The sequence below is a fragment of the Lissotriton vulgaris genome, chromosome 5, assembly GCF_964263255.1.
Source record: "Lissotriton vulgaris chromosome 5, aLisVul1.2, whole genome shotgun sequence".
NCBI lineage: Eukaryota > Metazoa > Chordata > Amphibia > Caudata > Salamandridae > Lissotriton > Lissotriton vulgaris.
Genome location: NC_141693.1, coordinates 2,013,265,228 through 2,013,290,319, shown reverse-complemented (window position 1 = coordinate 2,013,290,319; position 25,092 = coordinate 2,013,265,228). Strand labels below are relative to the sequence as shown.

General features: G+C 46.5%; 1 protein-coding gene across 15 annotated transcripts in view; it reads right to left on the bottom strand.

Annotated features, from left to right (window-relative positions):
• FNBP1 (formin binding protein 1) overlaps positions 1-25,092 on the bottom strand; it is an 887,470-nt gene that overhangs the window by 315,682 nt on the left and 546,696 nt on the right. For all 15 annotated transcript variants that reach the window (XR_015296123.1, XM_086924822.1, XM_086924824.1 and 12 more), the window contains exon 8: positions 18,074-18,220. Coding sequence is in view for 14 of the 15 variants with exons in the window: in XM_086924822.1 (XP_086780948.1) it covers positions 18,074-18,220 (147 nt within the window). In the remaining variant the exon portion in view is untranslated. The remainder of the gene's footprint in view (positions 1-18,073; positions 18,221-25,092) is intronic.

Sequence of the window (25,092 nt, the reverse complement as noted above, 5' to 3'; positions counted from 1 at the left end):
GCTTTGCTGCGGCGCAGTTAGGAGGGTTGATGCCTCTATTGCAGAATGCCGATTGTATATTGCTTGCTGTAATTCTTCTTGCTATGGAGCTGGGGTGGGAGGGATGGGATTGTCCAATGGTATGCACGGTCTGCACTCTCGTTAGTTTCCTGACGGGAGTTGTGTGCCACTGCGCCCCCTCGTATGGGAGATCCCCACACACTTTTGTATGTACTGTTGGGTTCTGTGGGGAGGGAGGAGGGGGGGGGGGGGGCGGCTTTCGCAGGTTGGGGATGCTGAAGTGGGTGGCGGGGGGATTGAGGGTTTCTGGAGTTCTTGGGAAGGGGTGCTGCGTTTCCTGGTCTACGGTGGGAGGTTTGGGTGGTCTGGAGAGCGGTTGGAGCATTACTTGTCAATGTGCTGCTTGACTTGCAAGGCACTTTTTGTTGACACTCGTTTGCTGGTGTATTGTGAGTGTCATATCATTGGTAGGCTTTTGGGATGGTTCTGCTGTCTCTGGGGTATATTGCAAACCTGGAAGTATGGATAGGAGGGGTAAACTTACCTGTATCACTTGGAATGTTAGGGGTTTGAATCGTCCGCAGAAAACTAGACAGATGCTGGCGTTCCTAAACAGGCATGGGGCGCACGTAGTTTTTCTTCAGGAGACGCACCTTCGGGGGAAGGCGGCGGAAACTGTGGGTAAGCAGTGGGCGGGTGTCAGACTGGCGACGGCCTATTCCTCTTATGCATGTGGCGTTATGATTTTAATTAAAAAAAAATGTACCATTTGACGTACTACATGAAGATATTGACCAGGATGGTCGGTATATTATAGTACATGGTAAATTATGTGGGACACTGGTCACCCTCCTTAATGTCTACGGTCCAAATGTAGATGACCCTGACTTTTATGTTAAACTTTGGAACAAAATTTACATGCTACCCCCATCGGCTGTAATCTGTGGTGGAGATTTCAATGTCACGCTGGATGGAGAGATGGACAAAAAACAAGACAGGCCTTGTGTGCGGCTGATGCAGTTTGTGAAGGTATGACTGGCCTTGGGCTGGTGGACGCGTGGCGATTGAGACACCCTGGCAGACGGAAGGGCACCTGTTACACATCGGCGCATGACACATGGTCGAGATTGGACTATTGGCTGGTGACTCGTGATGTGAGTGGATGGGTAATGGATGTGGATCATCTACCTCGCACGATCTCTGACCATGCGCCAGTTCGCTTGGTGGTGCAATTGCCGTCACATACACCGGCTCCTTTCACTTGCCGTCTATCGCCGGAACCGTTGACTGATCAGGTGCTGCGCGAGCGGCTTCGAACGATCATTGAGGAGTTCTTTGATAGGAATGTAGGGTCTGTTGACAATAGGAGTACGGTGTGGGAGGCATTTAAGGTGACTGTACGTGGGGCATGTATTGGCCTCCAGTCGGGGGTACTTAAGTCACTGAGAGATTCCATGTCCAGGTTGGAGAGAGAATTGTTAGCGCTGGAATGACAGTTGGTAGAATGCTCGTCGGAGACGTTGTTGGCAGACATTAGATTGAAAGTTACAGAATATAACGAACTAGCTGATCAGGAGGTGAAGTTCCTGTCCAAACACACTAGGGCAAGATATTATGGGGAAGGGGGTAGACCAGGGAAAGGGCTGGCGGATCGTATAAAGGACCCCTGGGCAAGACACTGTACTGTGCAGGAAATAGAAGACGGGGAGGATATCGTGACTAGCACGACTGGCATTCTAGATTGTTTTACGAAAGATTATAAACAGATGTATGAGCACAGAGAGACAGCGGGAGAGGAAGAAATAGCTCAGTACTTTGAGGACATAGCATTGGTATGGCTGTCAAGGGGGCAACAGGAATTCCTTATGCATCATATCACGGAGGGGGAATTTAGGGATGCGATAGCTGCTCTTCCAAATGGCAAAGTAGCTGGCACAGACAGATTGCCCTCCAAATTTTATAAAGAATACGTTGATCTTTTGCTTCCACACTTGGCGATGGTGCTGGAGGAAGCGGTGGACCAGGGCCAGTTACCGACTACAATGAGAGAGGCACTACTTGTAGCGTTACCTAAGCCAGGCAAGCCTCCTAATAAGTGTGATTCATACCGCCCTCTTTCCCCTATGAACACCGATGTTAAAATTATAGCTAAGGTTCTGGCTACTAGGCTGCGGTTGCTCCTCCCAGTCATGGTGTTGCCGGACCAATCAGGATTCATACCTCTCCGGTCTACCACCCACAATCTGCGGGCTCTGTTTGCGGTGTTACATCTGCTCAAGCCGGATTTGGCTGCGGTGGCCGTCATGCTTGACGCCGCTAAGGCCTTTGATTCGGTTGCATGGCGGTATACGATAGCCATACTGCACCGGATGGGGGTGCCTTTTTTCTTTACGTCACTGATAACTCTTCTATATACCAATCCCATAGCACGAGTAAGGGTGAATGGACATGTCTCAAGCCCGTTTCCGGTGCAGAGGGGAACAAGACAGGGCTGCCCTCTTTCGCCTTTGCTATTTGCTATTGTGATGGAACCACTGGCCTGTGTTCTGAGGCAGAGGTATGCGGAAGCGGCTTTGAAGTTCCCTCTTCGATCGCTGGCGGTGTCCATGTATGCTGATGACATGGTTCTCTATGTACGTGAGCCTGCTCTATATCTTGAGGCTATACTCCGAGAGTTCATCTGATTTGGTCGTCACTCGGGTCTGACCATCAACTGGGAAAAGTCTGTTATGCTACCTCTCACGAATGCTACTCTTCCCTTTCCCTTAGAATTCCAGCTAGAATGGGCGACGGATTCAGTGCGTTATCTTGGAATTTGGATGCATCGAGACAGCCAAGAAATTATTAGGGCTAACTATGGCGTGGCTATCTCCAAGTTGGAGGATCAGGTAGCGCGTTGGACTCGGCTCCCTCTTACCCTGGCAGATCGTGTATCTCTAATTAAAATGGTGGTACTGCCAAAATTCCTATATCTTTTTGTTAACATTCCTCTCCCGCTAAAGTCGCACTTTTTTGCCAGGCTGCGGTCCTTGTTGATTACTTTAACCTGGGCTGGTAAGAAACCGCGAGTGACGTGGGATGTACTGACTAAGCCGTACGAGTTAGGGGGTTTTGCTGTACCAGATATGAAATTGTATTATGTGTGCACAAGCACATTTTGCCTCCTACTGGCTGTCGGCTCCTCCGTATACCCCGCATGTGGCGCTTGAGGCCAGTGCTGTTCTGCCGAATCCGCTGAGAGCCATGATAGTAAACAAACATTCAGTGTTTGACAAAGGGGAAGTGGACACGGTGCAATCCACTGCTAACGCCTGGCGGGAACTGGGCAGACGAGCGGACAGATTGCCATTGTATGCACCTGCTGTGCCGCTTCTGTATCACTCGGAAATCTCAGTGTCGGGCGAAATTGGGGGATTGCAGGTCCTACAGGGGGCCGGACTGCATACTATGGGGGATCTATTCCCTTGGGCCTCATTCCTCTCATTACAGACTATGACGGACCGCTCTGCAAACACAGTTATGTCTACATTTATATATGTCAGACTTAGGGCTGCAATACATTCCTTATACCCTACGTATCCGGAAGAGCCGTTGGCACTTGGTGCCTTGCAATTGCTCTATACTACTACAGATAGGGTTAAGCTGCTCTCTAAACTGTATCGCGCTGCACAAGAGGATGAGGGGGGAGGTGCGGTACTGGCTAGGGCTAGATGGGACGGGTGTCTTCCAGAGCCACTGAGTGACGATGAGTGGACTGAATGCTACTCCATGACTGGGGGATACGTGGCCAACGGCAATTTTCGTCTTCTTCATTATAAATTTGTACATCAATGGTACTACACGCCAGTCCAGCTGGTTAGGTTTGGTCTTCGTGCAACTGCTCAATGTGTCCGGTGTGGTGAGGATGATGCGGACTTTGTGCACCTGGCCTGGGGATGTTCACGTGTGTATGCCTTCTGGGGGGCTGTGACTGAGGCACTAACTACAATGACGTCGACTGAGGTTGTGTTGGATATACGCCTGTGCCTCCTGGGAGTAGCCTCTGAAATACCGGCGAGAGTGCGGCGATTAATTGTGTTAGCATTACAACTTGCTAAGCGGAGAGTCGCTATGGTGTGGGGGGGGGGGGGGGGGGAGGAGAGCACCTGATGTCCAACTGTGGCTGACTGACATGGCATAATGCAGGGATCAACTGACTTGTTACTATGAGGGGCTGCTGGCGAAATCGAGACCGCGGGACATTTGGGCCCCGTATACAACGTATATGCTTTCCCTGGCTGATGACGACAGCACTGGTGATGAGAGTGGGGGACCATTGGCAGGAGGGGGAGAATCTGAGTGATTGCCTGAAGGAGTAACTATAATGTGAAGATACCTGGTGTATGCTGCCTTTGCGCCTGAGTGTGGGAGGTCTTTTAGAACTTGACTATATTCAACTGTAGACATTCCTTTTGTCAGCCAATGATTAATGATAAGTGATGGGTATAGAGGTCAGGGGCTGCATGGCCTGATCGATCGCTTTCTTGCATTTCAGAGGGTTGTGTATAATTTCACCGTTTTGCCTTAATGCCACGGGATACTTCTGTGACCAGGAACCAGGGAAGACTGGGTGGGGGGCTGGGGGTTGGTGTTGTTTGGTTTTACAAAACAAATTAAAAAATGAGACCGAGATTCCATATGTGTGATACAGCTGCAGGATTAGCGATGAACCTGGAACACTGGCTATTAATGACTTTGCATCTTTTCCTTTTTGCATGTTCTTGCTGGATGTTCTTGATTGCAGGTTCTGTATCATTGGTTATTGTACTGGTTGCGGCCGGCCCTACCAATGGGTTGTAGGCACACTGCTGTGTATATGTATTCTTTGCAATAAAGGTCTCCCAAAAAAAAAAAAAAAAAAAAAGATCCTCAACAAAGAGGTCAGTGGATGGGCCATCTGCTCTTTCAGGTACCTCCAAAATGCGCACATTCTTCCTCCCTGACCTTCCACGAAATCCTCCAACTTTGCCTCTGAGCTGATCAATGTTGCCTGGTGTTCCCCAACTTTTTCCTGCAGGGCTTTAGTGTCTTGTGGGAATGCCCCAGTGGTTTCTTTCACTCTTTGAAGCCTTGCGCCCATATTTCAGAGATCCGCCCATATCAGGGTCACCTCCGCATCCACGTTGTCTATTCACCCCTTCCAGGGCCGTTCGCACTCCCTGTATTTCAGCCATGTTTTGTGACAATAGGGTTTTACTCGTTCTCTGATGCAGAGGTGTCGTCGTCAGGTGCTCTCCAGGAGGGTCCATTCCCTCTTGGCTCTTTGGCAGGGTAAATTTATCCAGCTTGGTCTGGTGCCATCCCTTCGGGCCGTGAGCCCCCATCATCATATCTCAGGCTTCTGGATTTTCTGTGGGGGGTGCGAAGGTGGGCTCCGAGGCCCCGGGAACTCCCTGCCGCTGGAAGAAAATATCCCCAAGCTCTTCGACGTTGAAGTTAACAGGAGCAGTGAATCATTGTCTAGCACCCCCCACCCCCCTCCCCCCCCGACACCCACTCTCCGTTACTCTGGACTCTTCGTCAGTCGACCCCTTTCAGCCGTCCTGGGGCGTTCAAGATGGGGTCCGATCCCATGGAGGAGAGTATCTCTGTGACTGCCGCTGGTGAGCTGGGCCTACGGCTGCTTTGCACATTGCTGGGTACCACTTTTCCCAGCCCTGTTACCCCTGCATCTGTCTTTCCCGGGCCCTCCAGGAACACTGCCACCACTCAGAGCTTTAGACACGCCTGACCTGAATTTGGCCACCGGGCCCGCAGTCACAGGCGTCTCACCACTGGCGACGCCAGGTCTCACTTATCACCTGGATCTGAACGCACAAATCGATCCTCTCTCTGGAGCTGCGGCGCGTCTGGCTGCCGTTCGGCGATCGCTAAGCACCTCCGTCTGGGCCCTCTTTAGGGCGTTACTGTTGCTTCGTTGGCCGCACTCGAGGCCGAGGCTTAGCGTTGGTGCGTAGGCCCTGGAGGCGATCCCGGCCCTTACGGCTTCGGTGGCAGTTGCAAATTGACGATACCCCTCTGGCAGCGTGTTGGAGTCGGAGATGAGAATGTTGACAGCGGCGGGAAAAGTGGAGGCGGTACAACTGGTTCCAATCGTGAATCCAAGAGACCTGACTGAAGCAGAGAATGGGACCACCGGCGGAGAACCAGTCGGGCCCCTCGAACCTGCAGGGCCCAAAGGCGTGCCAGCAGTAACGGGCCGCCCAAATATGAGGTATATAGACTCACAGAACTCACATAGTTGGGCGGGGTCGCTCCGGCTCCCCGAAACTCAGGAAAGTACGGAGTCGGCCCAGACATAGGCTCAACTGCAGAGCCAGGCCTCGAATGACGACACTCCCACATCCCATTGGGTAACTTGGACAGACAGGGCAAAGTCCTCTGCGACGACTTCTTTCTATGGGACTTACCAAAGGATGTCTTCGAGGGTAACAAGGATTTTGGGGTCCGCGACCGATCCGGAGACCTTCCTCTCGGCTGAGATCGAGACCATCAAGGCATCACATGTCGAGCAGCAAGGCTCTTTAGGGAGAGCTCCCTTAAGGCCTTGATGGTGTATTGCGCAGCACTCGACGCAAGTCTTCACGTGGTCGCACTCGAGGGACCAGAGGCAAATAAGATGCAGGTCCGTCACTGAACACCTGCCAGTGACAGGCGTTACATGGCTTAAAGCCGGCCTTCCTAGATGCCATCCTGCAATACCAGGAGAAGATTCTCAAAAAGATTTAGACAAAAAGTTTAAAATGGTCAGTCTAAAAATAATTTGGGGTAGCTCTTTCTGGGTCTGTGCTGACTGGCGCAGAAAGAAAATAACTGACGTCAGCGCACTGGGTGGCATCTATATACGTCACTTCTTGCGCAGGTGATGCGACAAGGAGAGGAGGACACCACCTACTGGCATGCAGGGGTACTGCTTAGAAACAAATTCCAGATCCAGTCTGATGTCTAGGGATAATTCTAAGGTAAGGAATCTGTGGCTAGAAATCTCTATCAGACAGAGAGTATGAGAGCGAGAGCAATAAATGGAGCAGAGCATTTTGTGTTAATTAAGGTCTTAGTTCATCAGATTTAACACACCAGAGTGTCAGTGACCGGTTAAGCAATACAAGGCATCTGACCGGCATCCTACAGCTCTGAAAGTCATTCTGCAATATCACTCAGATAGGAAATCCACGGGGAGACTAGAAGGTAAAGGGAGATGATTAGAAACCACTTATCGCTTCAATCCAACACCTATACCATAGCAGCATCTAGAGCTCCGTCCAAAAGCAGAAATTAGATAACCTCATGGCTCTTGTCCGCTACCAGGACCCCAGTATCACTATCAGCAGAATACTTCCTTTGACATTCCTGAGCTGCTACACACAGTATCCCATTGCCCGACTGCCAGGGATAGTCTTCTCTTCACAAATCACGGCTATTTTAGATTTCTCTTAGTCACTCTTAACAGGCGTACTCGACTGCGCAGTCCCTGCCTTCACAAAGGAACTTGAATATGTGTGCTAACCTAGCAAGTTGTACAAAGTAGGAGTTGGTAAGAAGTGTAGAACACCAAGGTGAAGCCGACAACACTATGAAAGCAAACTGTGGACAACAAAAAGGATGTATACAAAGATCATGCAAGACTTGAAAAGCTGTGCAGGTACACATAGATTATGCCCATCGTCATGCCCCAGGCATACAACTCTTGAGTTGTGTGCCTGGGGCATGACGATGGGCAAAATAAAAATAGGATACAGGCAGCTGCAGGGCAGAGACCTTTAGCTTTAAAGAGGATCCTCTGAATGTATGCACTACTAAAGTGCCAAGTGTTTCGAGAGGAATACTAGAAGTCTAGAAGCAATAGTCTAAACACGTGGTTGAAGGAAGAAGGATGGGCCTTAACTTAACTGACCAAATATTTAAGTGCAGGCACCACACCAGAGTATAAAGAAGCCATATGCAAAGCTAGCCTGCGCTGAATGTGGCAAAGGTAGCCAAAAATAAGTATGATTTCAACTTAATCGTTAGGCTTGAATTACAAAGCACAAAACACTGAGAAGTCTGCGGACATTCAGTGGGGATCACAGAAAATAGTAAAGAAGCTATCGCTTTTAATGTACATATGAAAAGTCTATAGAGTCCATGCAGTCTATGGGAGGCTTTAAGTGAACTTTAATTAGAGATGGGTGGGGTGAGGGAGGCTTAGGGGGACTCTCCAGTTGAACAGCCTACGTATCCTGGGCCTTCTGAAATGCACAGCTATGGTAAAGTTGGATTCGTACATTGAGACTATGCTACAAAACATGTTTGAAGGCTAGCTTACAACCATGTTCTCGGTGGAGTGTGCTCACTGCTCCATGGGTTCCTATTTTTGTCAGTTTTCTGACTTACATAAAACAACACAAGGTCCTAAGATTGGAGAGGAAGCGAGGTAAACTTCAATATCAGGGCTGATCCCAAATTAGCTACTATATTCAGCAGTACAAAACACCTCTCAAACTATTTTACAATGAATATGTACAAATATTAGCTTCTCATCTACTGGCAATCTCCCACTATCACTGCGGGAAGCCTTAATTGTCACTCTCATGAAACCAGATAATCCGCTCACGAGCTGCGTTTCCCAAAAGTCCCTCTCTGTTATCAACGTAGACAATAAGCTGGTCACAAACAGGCTACTCCCCTTACTCCCTAACATCATTAGAATAGATCAGTCAGGGTTTATCTCGGGGCACTCCACAGCACACAACTTGCGGATCATATTCGCACTGTTAGAATCGATAAACCCACAATTAAAAGCTGTGCCTATTTTGTTAGATGCCACCAAGACATTTGATTTGGTGGAAATAAAATACTTTTTGATGTTACTGGAACAAAATGGATTCAGCAAGTTATTCTTCCAGTGGATCAAATTCTTATGTGAATGGCCCACTGCGGGGATAAGCTTTCGTGGGATTGTTCCCCCAGCCCAGTCTTCCATTGCCGTGGGTACCCGACAGGGACACCCTTTCATGTCCCATATTGTTTACGATTGCTATTAAGCCCATGGCATCTAGATTGATACAGCACCACTCTGAAAGAGGGTTGAATTACACAGCCAGGAGACTGGTGGCTTCAATGTTTGCTGATGATGACACAAAAAATGTCTTAGTTTCAGAGACAAATGCCCTTCCAATACTGAGAATTCCTTAAATTTGGCCACCTTGCTGGATCAGCCACTAACTGGTCCAAGTCATTTGCATTCCCCTTGACCTCAGCAACTTATTGACTTGACTCTGGGTTTCGCCTGAGATGGTCACCTACTGCTGTCAAATATTTGGGTTCCTGGGTCAGCAGAGATATTGATCAAATATGGTGTGAAAAGTACAGCAAGGCGATGGTGTGGCTGGAAGAGCAGGTGCTGATATGGATACAAGTGCCACTGTCCCTAGCGAGTAGAGTGGTCATTGCCAAAAAGGTGGTTCTATTAAAGTTCCTCCGCCCGTTTATTAACATTCCAATACCACTATCGAGGCACTTCAACAAGATCAGATCCAGCCTGGTTAGGCTTGCTTGGGCGGGAGAGCAGCCTAGGGTTGCATGGGAGGAGCCTACTCTGCCATTTGAACAGGATGGGATATGTGCACGGGATTTTCAACTCTGTTACTACTGTGCACAGGCCAATGTGAACATTTCTGGCACCACCCTAATCCTTTTCAACCAAATACTGCAATTAAGACCGACAGTGTGGCAACATGCCCATTGAACATTATGAAAACAAGTTACTTACCTGTAACTGTAGTTCTCCAGTATTGGAAGCTTTCATAGATTCACATACCTGAATCATTCCCTGTCGTCGAGACGGGAGTCTCCGGTATATAAAAAGCAATGCTTAGGAGTATAGCCAACTGAAAAGTGGCCTGGGCCCATTTTTCTTTTGCAACTCATAACCTTTGTTATGTAAAAAAAGACCAAACTTTTCCCTTAGCCAATCAGAGCTCCTCACTCTCTAGAAAACTCCTGAGAGAACCTTTTGCACCTCAGATTTTCAGGCACTTGTGCCATAAACACTGTTTGCGCTTAATCCGAGGTGAGCCTCTCAAGGGGAGGAGGGTGGGTTGCATGTGAATCTATGAAAGCTTCCAATACTGGAGAACTACAGTTACAGGTAAGTAACTTGTTTTTTTACTCCAGTATTGGAGCTTTGATAAATTCACATACCTGAATCAGAATAGTGAGCAGTAAATCATAACACATTTTGTTTTGCCACCTACTTCTCTCAAATAGGCAACACGTGTCTTTTCTCCCATAGCAGTAGCTGTATATAAATATCCATAGACAGACTGTTCATAAATTATATACAAGACAGTATACAAAAATAAAATGTGATTATCTTCCAAGGAATCAGGGATGACAAAGAAGGCTCACCGTTACTGGAAAAGGTTCCTCAGTACAGCTTGTTCCACTGCTACATCGCCTCTTGCATGAGCGTCTAGGCAGTAATGTCTGGTGAACGTATGCGCACTCCTCCAGGTAGCAGCCCTGCAGATGTCCTGGATAGGAACTCCTGAGAACAGAGCAGAAGAGGTTGACACCGCTCTTGTTGAATATGCACAAACACGTGCATTCAACGGCTTCCCCGCCGCCTGATCACAGTATTGAATGGCGTTTGAAATCCACCTTGCGATTCCCCTTTTCGACAACGGAAACCCTTTTCTGGGGGCACTAATAATTGTGTAGATCTCCTGAAAGATTTTGTTCTTTGCAAGTAAAATTTCAGACAACGCTGAACATCCAGAGTATGGAGAGTTCTCTCTGCAGCTGTAGATGGTTGAGGGAAGAATCTTTTAAGGATCAATGGCTCATTCAAGTGGAAATCCGTTGGTACCTTTTTTATAAATTTTGGATTCGTTCTGAGCACCATCCTGTCCTCTCTGAAGAGCAGAAAAGGTTCTTGCGTTGTAAGTCCCTGTATCTCTCCCACTCTCCTGGCTGATGTCAGAGCTTTTAATCGAGCCACCTTCCAGGATAGGAATTTTAGATCAGTTCTGTGAATTGGCTCAAATGATGGTTTCATCAACTGTGATAAAACAATGTTCAGTTGCCATAGTAGAGGTGGAGGCCTGATAGGTGGGTAAACTCTAAACAACCCCTTCATGAATTGTTTAACAATCCTTTCTGACCACAAAGATGGACCTGATGAGCTTCTCCTGTATCTAGAGATTGCCACTAGATGCACCCTAATAGAGGCATGGGCCAATCCTGACTTTGCCAGCCGTAGTAAATATGGGATGATCTGATGTGCCTCTGCCTGCAAAGGATGTAGGTCGTTCTCTTGACACCACAAGTAGAATCTCTTCCATTTCATTTTATATGTTTTATTAGTGCTCTCAGCCCTTGCTTTTGCCAGGATCTCTCTGCATTCTGCTGGAATGTTTAATTGATGAAATTCACGGTATTCAGGAGCCAGGCCGCTAATTGCAGAGAGGTCGGGTCTGGATGCCGCACTTGTCCCTGAGCCATAGTCAACAGTGCTGGTATTGGCTGTAGACGTATTGGTTCTGTTTCCAATACAAGGAGCAGTTCTGTGAACCAGTGCTGCCTGGGCCACCAAGGGGCTATCAGTATTATCCTGCACGGTTCCTTCTTCATCTTTGTGAGCACTCGCGGCAGAAGATCAATTGGCGGAAAAGCGTAGGCAAAGACGCCTGGCCATGCCATCGAAAACACATTCCCTCACGAGCCCCGATGGTGATGCCAGCTTGCAAAGAATTGGCATTTCTTGTTCTGGGCTGTGGCAAATAGATCCACTGTCGGCATTCCCCATTTGCCAAAGACCTCCAGTAGTATGTCCTGGTTGAGTTCCCACTCGTGACAGTTCGTCTTCTTCTTGCTGAGAGTGTCCGCTGTCGTGTTTTTTAATCCCCTGAAAGGTGTACTGCTTTTAGAGTTATTTTGTGACTTTTCACCCATTTCCAGATCTTCTGAGCTTCTCTCGACAGAGAGAGTGATCTTGTGCACCCCTGCTTGTTTATATAGTGCATTGCGGTTGTGTTGTCTGTCCGCACTAACACCGATCTTCCTTCGACTCTTGGTAGGAAGGCTAACAATGCCAAACCTATTGTCCTCAATTCCAATAGGTTTATGTGAAGTTGCTGCTCTTGCTGTTTCCATCAGCCATTGACTTGTAAATCCTGGAGGACTGCTCCCCATCCTTCCAGAGAGGCATCCGTGGTAACCACTAATAGGGCTGGTTCGGCAAGGAAGGAAAGACCCACCGAGATGTTGCTTCTGTGAGTCCACCACGTTACCGCCTGCAATATCGGTTGCGTGACATTGATTTTGTCCTCGAAGGATCCCTTTGCTTGGCCCCACTGTAGAGCTATCGCCTCTTGCAGTGGACGCATTCTCAATCGACAAAGGGGGATGAGTGGTATGCACGAAGACATTGTCCCCAGAAGCGATTTGTATTTCGGACTGAAAGACACTTTTTTCTCCTGAACTCTTTGGCTAGAGATACGAGTCCCAATTGTCTTTCTGTTGATGGGAATGCCTTGTTTTGTGAAGTGTCTAGGATTGCAACTAAAAACGTGATCCTTCTGGATGGTTGAAGAGACTATTTTTCTACATTTAAAGTCAGACCCAGATCTGCAAACAACTGCATGCATGCCGAAGTTTCAGCCACCTTCTCCGATGGTGCATTTATCAACCAATCATCCAGGTATGGGAATATTTGGTGTTTTTGTCTTCGGAGGTAAGCTGCCACTGGCGCCAGACATTTTGTAAAAATTCTCGGGGCAGACTTGAGGCCGAACGATAGCACTCCAAATTGGTTATGGTCTCCGGCCACTGTAAAACGAAGGTACTTTCTGTGGGAAGGATGAATGGGGATATGAAAATATGCATCCTGTAAATCTAGGGAGGTCATTTGATCGCCTGGGTTTAAGAGTAGCAGAATATCCTGGAGAGTCACCATCCTGAATGACTGTTTTTTGAGATAGGCATTTAGAGACCTTAGGTCCAGAATCAAATGCCACTGGAGAGCATTCTTTCCGATCAAGAAGAAACGGGAATAAAATCCTTTCCCTCTGTGGGAGTTCGGCACCGGTTCTATTGCTCCCTTTCGGAGCATTGCCCGAATCTTCTGACGCATTTGAGATAGATGTTTGATTCTTGATACATAGGTGGTGTGGGAGGAGGGAATTGTAAAAATTCTATAGTATGTCCGAATCTTATTATGTGGAGGACCCACTTGTCCAATGTTATTCTCTGCCACTGATGTAAATAGTAAGTTACTCTTCCACCCAGGGGAACATTTGTAGGTGTAGGAGTATAAGAAGTCGGACACCGAAGGTTGTCATTGCCTTTAATTACTGTCTTTACCTGAACTACCTCCTCGTCCTCTGGGAGCGGATTTAGAATAGCTTCCAGACTGTCTCTGTCGTAATGCTGTCGGTATTGCTGCGATGAGGAAGAATAAGAGGGGTATCTCCCTTGTTGGTATCCACCTCTATAAGATGGTTGTCCTCTCTCTCTGGCACCTCAAAGGGCACCTTCCGATATTGCAACATACCCAAGGCCTTCGCCGTATCCGTATCCTTCTTAATACCTTGAAGGGTTTCATCTACCAGACGTCCAAACAAATCCTCCCCATCAAATGGTAGATCCAGAATCTTATTTTGGACCTCCGGTCTAAAGGCAATGGCCCTCAGCCAGCCCTGGCGCCGTAAAACTGCCGCCCCTCCTAGAGAGCGAAAGGCTGTGGTAGCGATGTCCATCGCACAGTCGATGACTTCAGCCGAAGTCCTCTCACCTTCTTGCAGAACCTTATTCGCCTCTTTTTTGCGGTCTTCCGGAAGGAGGTCGACATATGGTACCATGTTGCACCACATCTGTCTGTCAAATCTGCCCAGGATGGAAAGGGCATTAGCTGTTCTAACTAGAAGAGCTGACATGGAGGAGAATCTTTTCCCTGCATTGTCCAATCGCCATCCCTCCCTGTCCGGAGGTGCAGAAATAGGAGCTGACGGGTTCTTTGATTTCTGTTGCGCTACCTGTGAAATTATAGAATCCGGTTTAGGATGGCCCAGCAAACATGCTGGTGCGTCTGAGGGAGTCTTATACTTTTGTCCAACCTAGCAAGCACAGGTGTAACCGTCGCTGTCTCCCTTCGTCGGATTTGTGTCTTTGTGCGGCCGACACGGAAACACCAGGAGTGAATAAACAACACGCTTTGGTGTTGAGGAAAATCAATATATTGAGCACACAGAAGTAGCACAAAAAGAGTGTACTACTCTTCAAGATTAAAGGCTAGAACATCTGCCCAGCATTAGGCATCTGAGATGTCTTTCTTTATCCAAGAAAATAAACATAACAACTTCATATATTCTGGGGATACAGAGATACATTCAACTGGGGATTCGGATGGACTCCAGTCTGGGAACATAAGTGGATTCCCTTTGACATTATCACCTTGAACTAATACTGCTATACTTCTTTCATGTTCCCTGGTATTTGAAAGATAGGTATCTGGAAAAGTCCTGAGGAAGGTGGTCCCAACATCTTGACTCCACCGAAACGCGCGTCGACCTTGTGTTAAGCTTTATGCCCTGCACTGTGATTCCGTTTGTGGCAGAGGCTCTCTCTTGTCACAGATTGTACTCAACTGTGTACAGATACTGGATGTTTGCAGTTGGTGTGAAAGTGGATGAATTGATATGATTGAAGTATGATGTATTTAATAAATTTAATCCAGGGGTTTGTGGTGGTTTTGCTTTAAAATTGAATTTGTATATGTTTCTATGTAAAAAAAAAATTGGGATTTGAACAATCACGGACTAAAAGAAATGTATTTGTGATTCTATAAACCATGATGAAGAATGTATAATGTGTTTTTATAAAAAAGATATAATGAAAATAAGAATCTAAAAAGAAGAAAAGAAAGAAAAAACTTTTTTTGATAAAATACAATAGTAATGAAAAGAAATGTTTTGTTAAAATAAAAGAATAATAAGATGATTATAGTTTTCACTGTTGTATTTTGATGATTATCTAAATGTTTATGAACAATGTTCAATGAGAAAGTATAACAGGCTGTGAGGGAAATATTTAATATTGTGTTTTTCCTAACCCCTCTCTTCCCTGGCCTAAACTACTAAATAGTCCCTTAACTCTTGCTGTAACCGTCGCTTGAGTCGTCATCACTTTCAAGCCTTCCTCCCATACATGGCTGATGATTGGTATGGATTAACCCTGGGCGTAGTATGCGTAGTGGGGATACGCGAAGCTACGCAAAGTGGGCGAAAAACTACGACCACCTACGCACTTCGCGTAGCCCCACTACGCGCCGCCTGCCCCCCTCCACTCCATATCTAATTTTTGAAAATATTGAAATAAAAGTAAATAAAAAGGCACTTACCTTGTCCGCTGCGTCCCGGGACTCCCTCTGCTCGTTCGCGCCGCGGTCGCCGCCATCTTGGATACCAATGCGCATGCGTGGGCTGTCGAAGTTCCTGTCGACGACCCGGTCGTCATCACCGTCGACGACGATCCCGTCGCCGACATGGTCGTCCTCATCACTGCCATCGTCATAGATGTCGTCATCGATGTTACCGGCGTCTATGCTGACGTCGACACCATAACAGGTAATGGCAATTTCTGTACCTCTGTCTTCGTCGCCGTAGACGATGATTTCTTCGTCGACACTCTCGTCGACGATCCCGTCGACGATGTCGATTTTTTGCTTTTCTCCGAGTACTAGAAGATGGTTTCTTGAAGAATTCCTTGACCAGAGTTGGGGAAGGTTCAGAAGAGGCTCTCTTTGAAGCTTTCTCTCCAGAAGTGTGTCCTTTGCTCTCCTTTTCTTTTGGCTGAGGAGATTTTGAAGGACTACGCCCTGAAGACCCATGAGTGGTCTTTTTTAGGGCCTTTTCAGGACGTTCCCCTGAGGAGTGAGCCTGAAGAGATCTTGATCTTTTTTGAGATCTCCTAGATGTAGAGGAGGATTCCTGATCACTATCACTAGAGATCACCTACTTACTGGCCTTAATTTTCTGAAGCCATATCAAAAGGCGTCCCTCACGATCTCTAAGAGTCTTGCTAGAGAAAGTGCGACATACCTTGCAGTCCTTGGCTTGGTGGTCCGGATAAAGACAATAAATGCAGTCTTCATGTGGGTCATCAGTGTAGAGTCTCTTCTTAGAGCCGGTTGCACAGGCTCTAAATAGACCCTTCTTCTCTTTCTCAGACATTCTACAGAATGTAGCTGAGAACAGGTCACAATATTCTCAAATCCAAGAGAAAATATAAAGAAATCAAGTTTCTGAAAAGCTGAATAGCTAGAGTTTGAGCAGAGCTCAAAGGAGACTCCCTAGCACAACGTGTCGGTAGAAAATCTGAGGGGCAAAAGGTTCTCTCAGGAGTGTTCTGGAGGGTGAGGAGCTCTGATTGGCTAAGGGAAAAGTTTGGCCCTTTTTTACATAACGAAGGTTATGGGTTGCAAAAGAGAAATGGGCCTAGGCCTCTTTTCAGTTGGCTATACTGCTAAGCATTGCTTTTTATATACCGGAGACTCCTGTCTCTAAGACGGGGAATGATTCAGGTGTGTGAATGTTTGAAAGTTCCAATACTGGAGTAACATTTGCACTTCTGCAAGACGCTCCAGTGTTTAGATTGGCATGGTTGAAAGCATGGTGACAGCCTGGGACAGGCTCTGCTATCAGGCGGGACTAAACTGTCTTTATGCAAATGGGATACCCATAGTATAAAACCCAGTAGCTGCCCCTTACAGCTAATCAGAGGACGAGCCTCCAGCTGCAGAGCATGCGATTGGCTACGATGGGAGACTTATACCTGGATGATCAATTTATCATGCTACAGTCCACCAAAAATGAATTCCACTGTACGTCACTTGACATATTCCTCTACGGCTATGTGCCATATGTAGGGAGATGCACGGTAAATTTCCGCCTACACCGCCCTGGATCCATATGCTAGACTAGTTCCTGGCGTCCCCCCTTCACCAAGAAATCAATCACCTGCTTAGACTACGCTATGTAAGACAAGACCCGCTGTAGGTACCCCGAGAGCGAGAGCAGCGTGGCAGATAGATCTAGACCCCTCGCCTCTGGAGGAATAATGGAGCTGTTGACTTGCTATCACCAAGTGTAGCGACTACGGATGATGCAGATTAAAATCCTCCATAAAATGTACCATACTCCTACAACATTGTACGAAAGGGCCCTCAAGTGTGATGTGACTCTGATGAGGCCCACATTATACATCTGGAATGGTTGTGCCCAACAGTGGCAGGGTATTGGTCATTGGCATTTGACACAATTGATGACAACACCGATTTCCGATCTCTGCAGTACGAACTCATTGCTGGGACATGTTAATGACAAAGCAAACACAAGGCAACATACTGGATGGGTTGCGATACGACAACTCATGGCCCTATTGCTCCTCTTAGTAAAGCGTAGAGTGGCAATAGGCTAGAGCCGAAGACCTTCTCCAGAGATGGAATGTTGGATATGAGACATTCTATACCGTCAAGAACAACTAGATGAATACTGGGCCTGATGCCCTTCAAATCCTGACCCAAGAGTGTCTGGTGCCCCCCTACTACCTACCGAGCTCTGCGAATGGAGGGAAGCCTCCGTTAGCTGGAAAAGATGCAGGAGAGAATTTCTGCCCAACCCATTCACAGTAATCAAAAACACTTCATGAAATGTATGCTTGTCCTGTCATGCCTTTGATTATGTTATGTTACATATGTGTGACCACAAACCCCATGGGATGTGGTGTGCCACTGTGCACTTGTGGGCTGCTATGAGACATCCAAAGAATATTGGGACAATTGTACGAATGACCTCGCTGTGCTGACTAATTACATTGCAGATCTACACTGTTCTCTGCAATAGCCTGTGATGTACAGCTAATTTCATGCCTTCTGTGTTGCTTTGTTTGATAAAACTCAATTAATTTTTTTTTTTAAATGTAGACGCACAAAATCATTCAAGTACACATGAAGAATCATGTTAGATCCCTGTTAAATGGTGAGAAGGACACTAACCTGCTGCTGGTCGATGCCCTCTGCTGCTTTCGTGATCCCGTCCAAGCACTTGCCAATGATTGGAATCACCTGGCGATCGATCTCGGCATACGTCTTTATGGATTCTCCAATCCTCACTATCCTCTTCTCCTCCATCTCTTGCAGTTTCTGAAACATGAGAAAGCATATATCCAAGTTGACTTGCTCACTGAATACTACTTGGTATCTTGAGTAAATATTGTTAATCACCTTATTTAACTAAATATGTACTCCTATTTCCGAACCCACAGTAAACACAATGCTTGGGGAAGAGGGCCCTCTTAGCCCACTCAGGTTGATTCATGTTACTCTTCAGCGTCGAACCAGTCCTTCAAGACTGGCTCATACACATCTTGCTAATACTCTGATGTAAAATTCCTAGTCCTCAAGAAGCCCATTCCTAACCATGATACCCCCCAACTACCACCCATTTTGCTCCATCCCCCAAATCTACCAATCACTGCTGACCCGGTCAGGCCGTAACTACCACTCAGCAGCCTTTATTACTACTCCAAATCACGGTTAACCCCGACTACCCTTCAAGAACAGCCCAACAATTCTCTAAAACACTACTAACCCTAACTCCTTTCAAGAATAAACCACTATCCTTCTATCACTTCTCTAAATCACTGTTACCCTAACTCCCTTCCAGAATAAACCACTATCCTATCAATTCTCTAACTAACTGTTAACCCTAACTCCCTTCAAGAATAAACCACTATCCTTCTATCACTTCTCTAAATCACTGTGAACCCTAACTCCCTTCAAGAATAAACTACTATCCTTCAACCAATTCTCTTAATCACTGTTAACCCTAACTCACTTCAAGAATAAATCACTATCCTTCCAACACTTCTCTAAATCACTGTTAATCCTAACTCCCTTCAAGAATAAACCACTATCCTTCTATCACTTTTCTAAATCACTTTAAACCCTAACTCCCTTCCAGAATAAACCACTATCCTATCAATTCTCTAAATAACTGTTAACCTTAACTCACTTCAAGAATAAACCACTATCCTTCCACCACTTCTCTAAATCACTGTTAACCCTAACTCCCTTCATGAATAAACCACTATCCTTCCACCACTTCTCTAAATCACTATTAACCCTAACTCCCTTCAATAATAAACCACTATCTTTCTATCACTTCTCTAAATCACTGTTAATCCTAACTCTCTTCAAGAATAAACCACTATCCTTCTATCACTTCTCTAAATCACTGTTAACCCTAACTCCCTTCATGAATAAACCACTATCCTTCCACCACTTCTCTAAATCACTATTAACCCTAACTCCCTTCAATAATAAACCACTATCTTTCTATCACTTCTCTAAATCACTGTTAACCCTAACTCCCTTCAATAATAAACCACTATCTTTCTATCACTTCTCTAAATCACTGTTAACCCTAACTCCCTTCAAGAATAAACTACTATCCTTCAACCACTTCTCTTAATCACTGTTAACCCCAACTCCCTTCAAGAATAAACCACTATCCTTCTATCACTTCTCTAAATCACTGTTAACCCTAACTTCCTTAAAGAATAAACCACTATCCTTCTATCACTTCTCTAAATCACTGTGAACCCTAACTCCCTTCAAGAATAAATCACTATCCTTCCACCACTTCTCTAAATCACTGTTAACCCTAACTCGCTTCAAGAATAAATTACTATCCTTCCACCACTTCTCTAAATCACTGTTAACTCCAACTCCCTTCAATAATAAACCACTATCTTTCTACCACTTCTCTAAATCACTATTAACCCTAACTCCCTTCAATAATAAACCACTATTTTTCTATCACTTCTCTAAATCACTGTGAACCCTAACTCCCTTCAAGAATAAACTACTATCCTTCAACCACTTCTCTTAATCACTGTTAACCCTAACTCACTTCAAGAATAAATCACTATCCTTCCACCACTTCTCTAAATCACTGTGAACCCTAACTCCCTTCAAGAATAAACTACTATCCTTCAACCACTTCTCTTAATCACTGTTAACCCTAACTCACTTCAAGAATAAATCACTATCCTTCCACCACTTCTCTAAATCACTGTTAACCCTAACTCCCTTCAAGAATAAACCACTATCCTTCTATCACTTCTCTAAATCACTGTTAACCCTAACTCCCTTCATGAATAAACCACTATCCTTCCACCACTTCTCTAAATCACTGTTAACCCTAACTCACTTCAAGAATAAATCACTATCCTCCCACCACTTTTCTAAATCACTATTAACCCCAACTCCCTTCAAGAATAATCCCCTATCCTTCTATCACTTTTTTAAATCACTGTTAACCCTAACTCACTTCAAGAATAAATCACTATCCTTCCACCACTTCCCTAAATCACTGTTAACCCTAACTCTCTTCAAGAATAAACCACTATCCTTCCACCACTTCTCTAAATCACTGTTAACCCTAACTCTCTTCAAGAATAAACCACTATCCTATCACTTTTCTAAATCACTGTTAAACACAACTCCCTTCAAGAACAGACCACTATCCTTCCGCCACTTCTTCAAATATCAGTTAACCCAGACAACCCGTCCCATAATGATCACTATCTATACCCTTAATCACTACTAACCTCGATTACCCTGGAAGGACAGCCCATTACTCTTCAACCACTTCTCCAAACCACTGCTGACAATGACAGCACCAACTGTCAGCCCGCATCTCCCACCCCCTACTACAAATCATGCAGACCCTGCCCCCCCCCCCAGCTACTACCCATTGCCTTCACATCCTATTCCAAATCACCAATACTCTCTCCTAGTTCGGTGTCGTCCTTTGAAAAGGTTGTGAAATATTGTAGTCTGACTCCAAAAGCTATTACGTCCCAAAGAAAGGAGGAGTGGAAGTTGTGGACTATCTCGGGTGAATCTGGGCCAAGGACAGCCCTTCCCCCAGCGAGGCATTAGCTTCAAAGGCCCAGAACTACCCAAGTGGAGTGGTTTGTTGAAGACAACAGCCATGCCATTGTAGATAAGCATCTACAAAGATGTACCATTCTTTTGGCAGGATGCAGATCAGTGGCCTCGAAGGAATATTCTCCCACAAACCACCTCCCTTAGGGTCTCCAACACAGTTCCTCCTAAACCCCCAGCTCGTTTACCAGCCTTGCTAACACTAGCGCCCGAGACCTTTGGTCTCCTCCCTTCTATCTCCCCCTATGGTCTCCATGGTTTCTAACACAGCTCACCCTAACCCCCTCAGCTCACCTACCAGCCTCCCTAACGCAATAGACCAGAGAACCTTGGTCTCCTCCCTTCAAGCTCCCCACTCGGACTCTGAGACTGGTACGCCTTCAACGACATTTTTTGATCCAGGTCAAGCTAGCCCCTCTAACGCACAAACCAGCCCTCCAATGGCCCATAACACAGTCCATCCTAACCCTCCTATCACCTTTACCGCACCCCCCCCCCTTTACATGGATAGCAATACTCTGCACTCCAGAGCCACCAAAATTATTCAGAGAATCCACTTCTCCATCCTGGATCTAACGAACCTCCTTCACGGCTGAACTCTCCTTCGTTAGCCTCAAGCCCCAGCTGAATTCCACTTCCCCTCCTATCTCAGAGCTCCCCAAACACCCACTACTGACATCCTGGAGGCACCTTTGCCCTTGTAAGCACCCTAGCCACTTATCGGAGGAGGAAACACTAGCCCTCGTCCTCTCCTACAACACTTCCCTCGCCACAGCAAATCCGCTAGACCTCACTGAAAAGGAAATCCTCGACATTCTCCAGGACCATAATGCAGCCCCAGTTACTCCTTGACTATCAGACGTGAGTGCAGAACATCCCATCCGCACGGTCGCTATCAACCCCTGCAGATAAGCTCCCATCTGTAACAAAAGTGTGATCAGAAGCAATCTAGCGCCTGTACACCTGTCTGCCCCGACTCTCCCTCCCTTCCCTCCCTGACTGGTCTCTTAATTAACTGCCGATCGGCAGTAAAGCATGCCGCCGATGTTGCTGGTCTCATCCTGAACAATAATTCCGACTTAGCAATTCTAACAGAATCATGGCTTAATGATTCCTCATCCCCATGTCTGGACCTCTTAGTCCCCCCCCCCCCTCTCCAACTATAATATTGCTAGGCTAGACAGACAACATAGCAAGAAAGGTGGTAGGCATTGCCTGCATCTATCGCTCTAGCCTTCTTGTCACGGAGCTTCTGGCGGATACCACCGATTCCTGCGAATACCTAGCCCTCTCAATTTGCAGTAACACCACCCAACTGTGCAACCTGCACATCTTTTACCACCCCCCAGGCATGAACGACTCCTTCACTGACCACCTCATGGAAATTCTCACAGCAAAGAGTTCCTCCAATACCAAAGACATTTTCCTCAGCGATTTCAACCTGCACTGGAATGATCCCAAGGATCCTCATGTCAATGCCTTTAAAGACCTCCGAGCCCGGACCCAAGCTTGTTCACTCCCAACACACTCGAAAGGGCCACTCTTGACTGGATCCTCTCTAAGGAAGCAACCGTCAAGCTTATCTCTATAGGCCCCTGTGACTGGTCTGACCACCACGCCATCGCCTTCCTTCTACCTGGCACCAACAATATAAGGGCAACACAACCGGTGCTTCCTAAACGCTGGGTCAGAGACACCAAGAACCTGGACCACAAGGAACAACTTGAGGTTCGCTGCAAATCTGACCTCCTCCCCCCTCCCACATATCAGATCGGTCAGTGACCTTAATCATCACTACTCTGCAACTATGTCAAACATTCTGGATGACCTAGCCCCTCTAAAACTAAAAAGAACTCAAGTCAAAGATAGAAACCCATGGGTCACTGGATCCCTCAACAATGAGAGGAGATCCCCCCGACAAGCCGAAAGAATCTGGAGACAGCACCCCTCGGCCGCGGACCTAAAACTTCTCCGCCAGGCCAGAAATACATACAACAAGAACATCCTCAACTCAAAAAAAGAATTCTGCAGAGCGGAACTAGGGAATGCCCAGAACAGACCCCGCAAACTCTTTGAGGTGGTCAAACACCAATCCAACAAATTAGCCAAAACATCGAAAGAAAATCCCAAGTCTCTAATCTCATCCGAGGAATTCTCCTCGTTTTTTGCGAACAAAATCAAAACCTTAGGTAATAAACTTTGTTCTGCCTCACTCTCTCTACCGCCCCCTGACCTGCCGCCTCCACCCTCGCCGCATCTACAGTCCTCACCTAAGAATCAAAAACACTGGACCGACTTCTCACTCTATGACGAAGACTCTGTCGCCAGAATCCTTTCCACCTTAAACCTGAACAACAATTTAAACGACCCGCTCCCCTCAAACTGTCTAGCGGCCGCCGCCAAAGCCATTATTCCTAGCTTGACTGCGATAATTAACGCCTCTCTCCAGCAGGGATCAATCCCTGACTCTCTGAAAGCGGGCCAAGTCCTCCCCATTCTGAAAAAGCCATCGCTGGATCCAGCCTCCCCAGACAATTTCAGACCTATTTTCTACATTCCTCTCTTAGCTAAAGTGCTGGAGAAGTGTGTGCAACTGCAGCTAATTTAATAACTTCCACCTACTCGATGACTGTCAATCTGGATTAGGACCTGGACACAGCACTGAAACCACCATGCTCCACATAGTCGATGATGCCCTACAAGCCCTAGACCAAAGCAAAACCTGTCTCCTAATCCTCCTAGATCTATCCTCGGCCTTCGACACGGTCAACCATGGGAAGTTACTTGAACGCCTCAAACTTAGGATGGGATAAGATGGCCCTGTCCTTGACTGGTTTAGATCATTCCTCCAAAATTGATCTCAGAGATTCCTAATCAATGGTTACTTGTCCGCTCCCTCCTTGGTTACGATTGGAGTCCCTCAAGGATCAACGCTGTTCGTCACCCTTTTCAACCTTTATTTAGAACCCCTTGCCGAAGTCCTTCGCACCGCAAATATCTCCTACCCTAAATTTAAATAAATAAATAAATTCTCATTGTGATCTATTTGATTCAGAGGCAGAGGGGGCGCAGCAGAAGATTGACCAAGGTCTGAAGGCATGAAAGCTATGCTTCATTATCCACAGCTCTCCAGAAGATTGAGGACTGTAGGCAGTGCTGTGTATAAAGGTGGGTTCTGGTACACACTTTTTGATATTCTCTGTACTTCAGCCTCTACAGCTGATGCAATTGCCAGAAGACAACATATTTAAACACAGAATTCTGGAGTGAACAGTGGTAAGAAGAATACCATGGCCAGGTGCTGTTGGGCCACAGCTACAGCATGTCATTTCCAAGTCTTGCAAGCAAAGAAGATCCATTCTTCCATGTGCAAGTAAAGCCACGGCTTCATCTTCTATTACATATTGCTATGCTGATAACACTAAGTGCATCACCATGGAAGATGTCAAAGGTGGAGCAGCCAAGTCTCAAGGCATGGATATAGGACAAGGGAGACCAAAGCTGGTACCAACATTTCTCCACCAAAATAATGGCATATTCCTAGACCCCAGCATGGATCTTAATCGCTACCTGGTGGAGTATTGGATCGCCATGTACTGGACATTGTCAAGTTAGCAGTGGTTTGTTTGGATCCCAGTGTCCTGGTTAAGCAATGGCTGGTGGGTGCAGTGAAGATGCAGACTCTGTGGCAAAGGATGCAGCAGTCTGTTTCCAAGTATTTCTGCAAGGGAAGGACACGAAAAGGCTGTGAACCCTATGACAGTTGTTGTACAAAAGGATTCACTGGGTGCTGCCTAGCTTTCAATTTGAAGAAAGTGAACCATTTAATTGAAAGGATCCATTTGAAAAGGGAGATGCCGCTACCTAATATCAAAAGAGTGCTAATCGTGCTGACCCTGGATGTGCAGAGTGCCTACATTCACATCCCTGGTCAACGGAAACAGAGATTTATGCCTGAACCTTTTCTTACGGAAGTTGTTCCCAGCATCTTAAAAGCACAGGGCCTAAACATTTCTGAGAGAGGAGCTGTCGGCTTTCATCATCATGTTTGTGACAAGGAT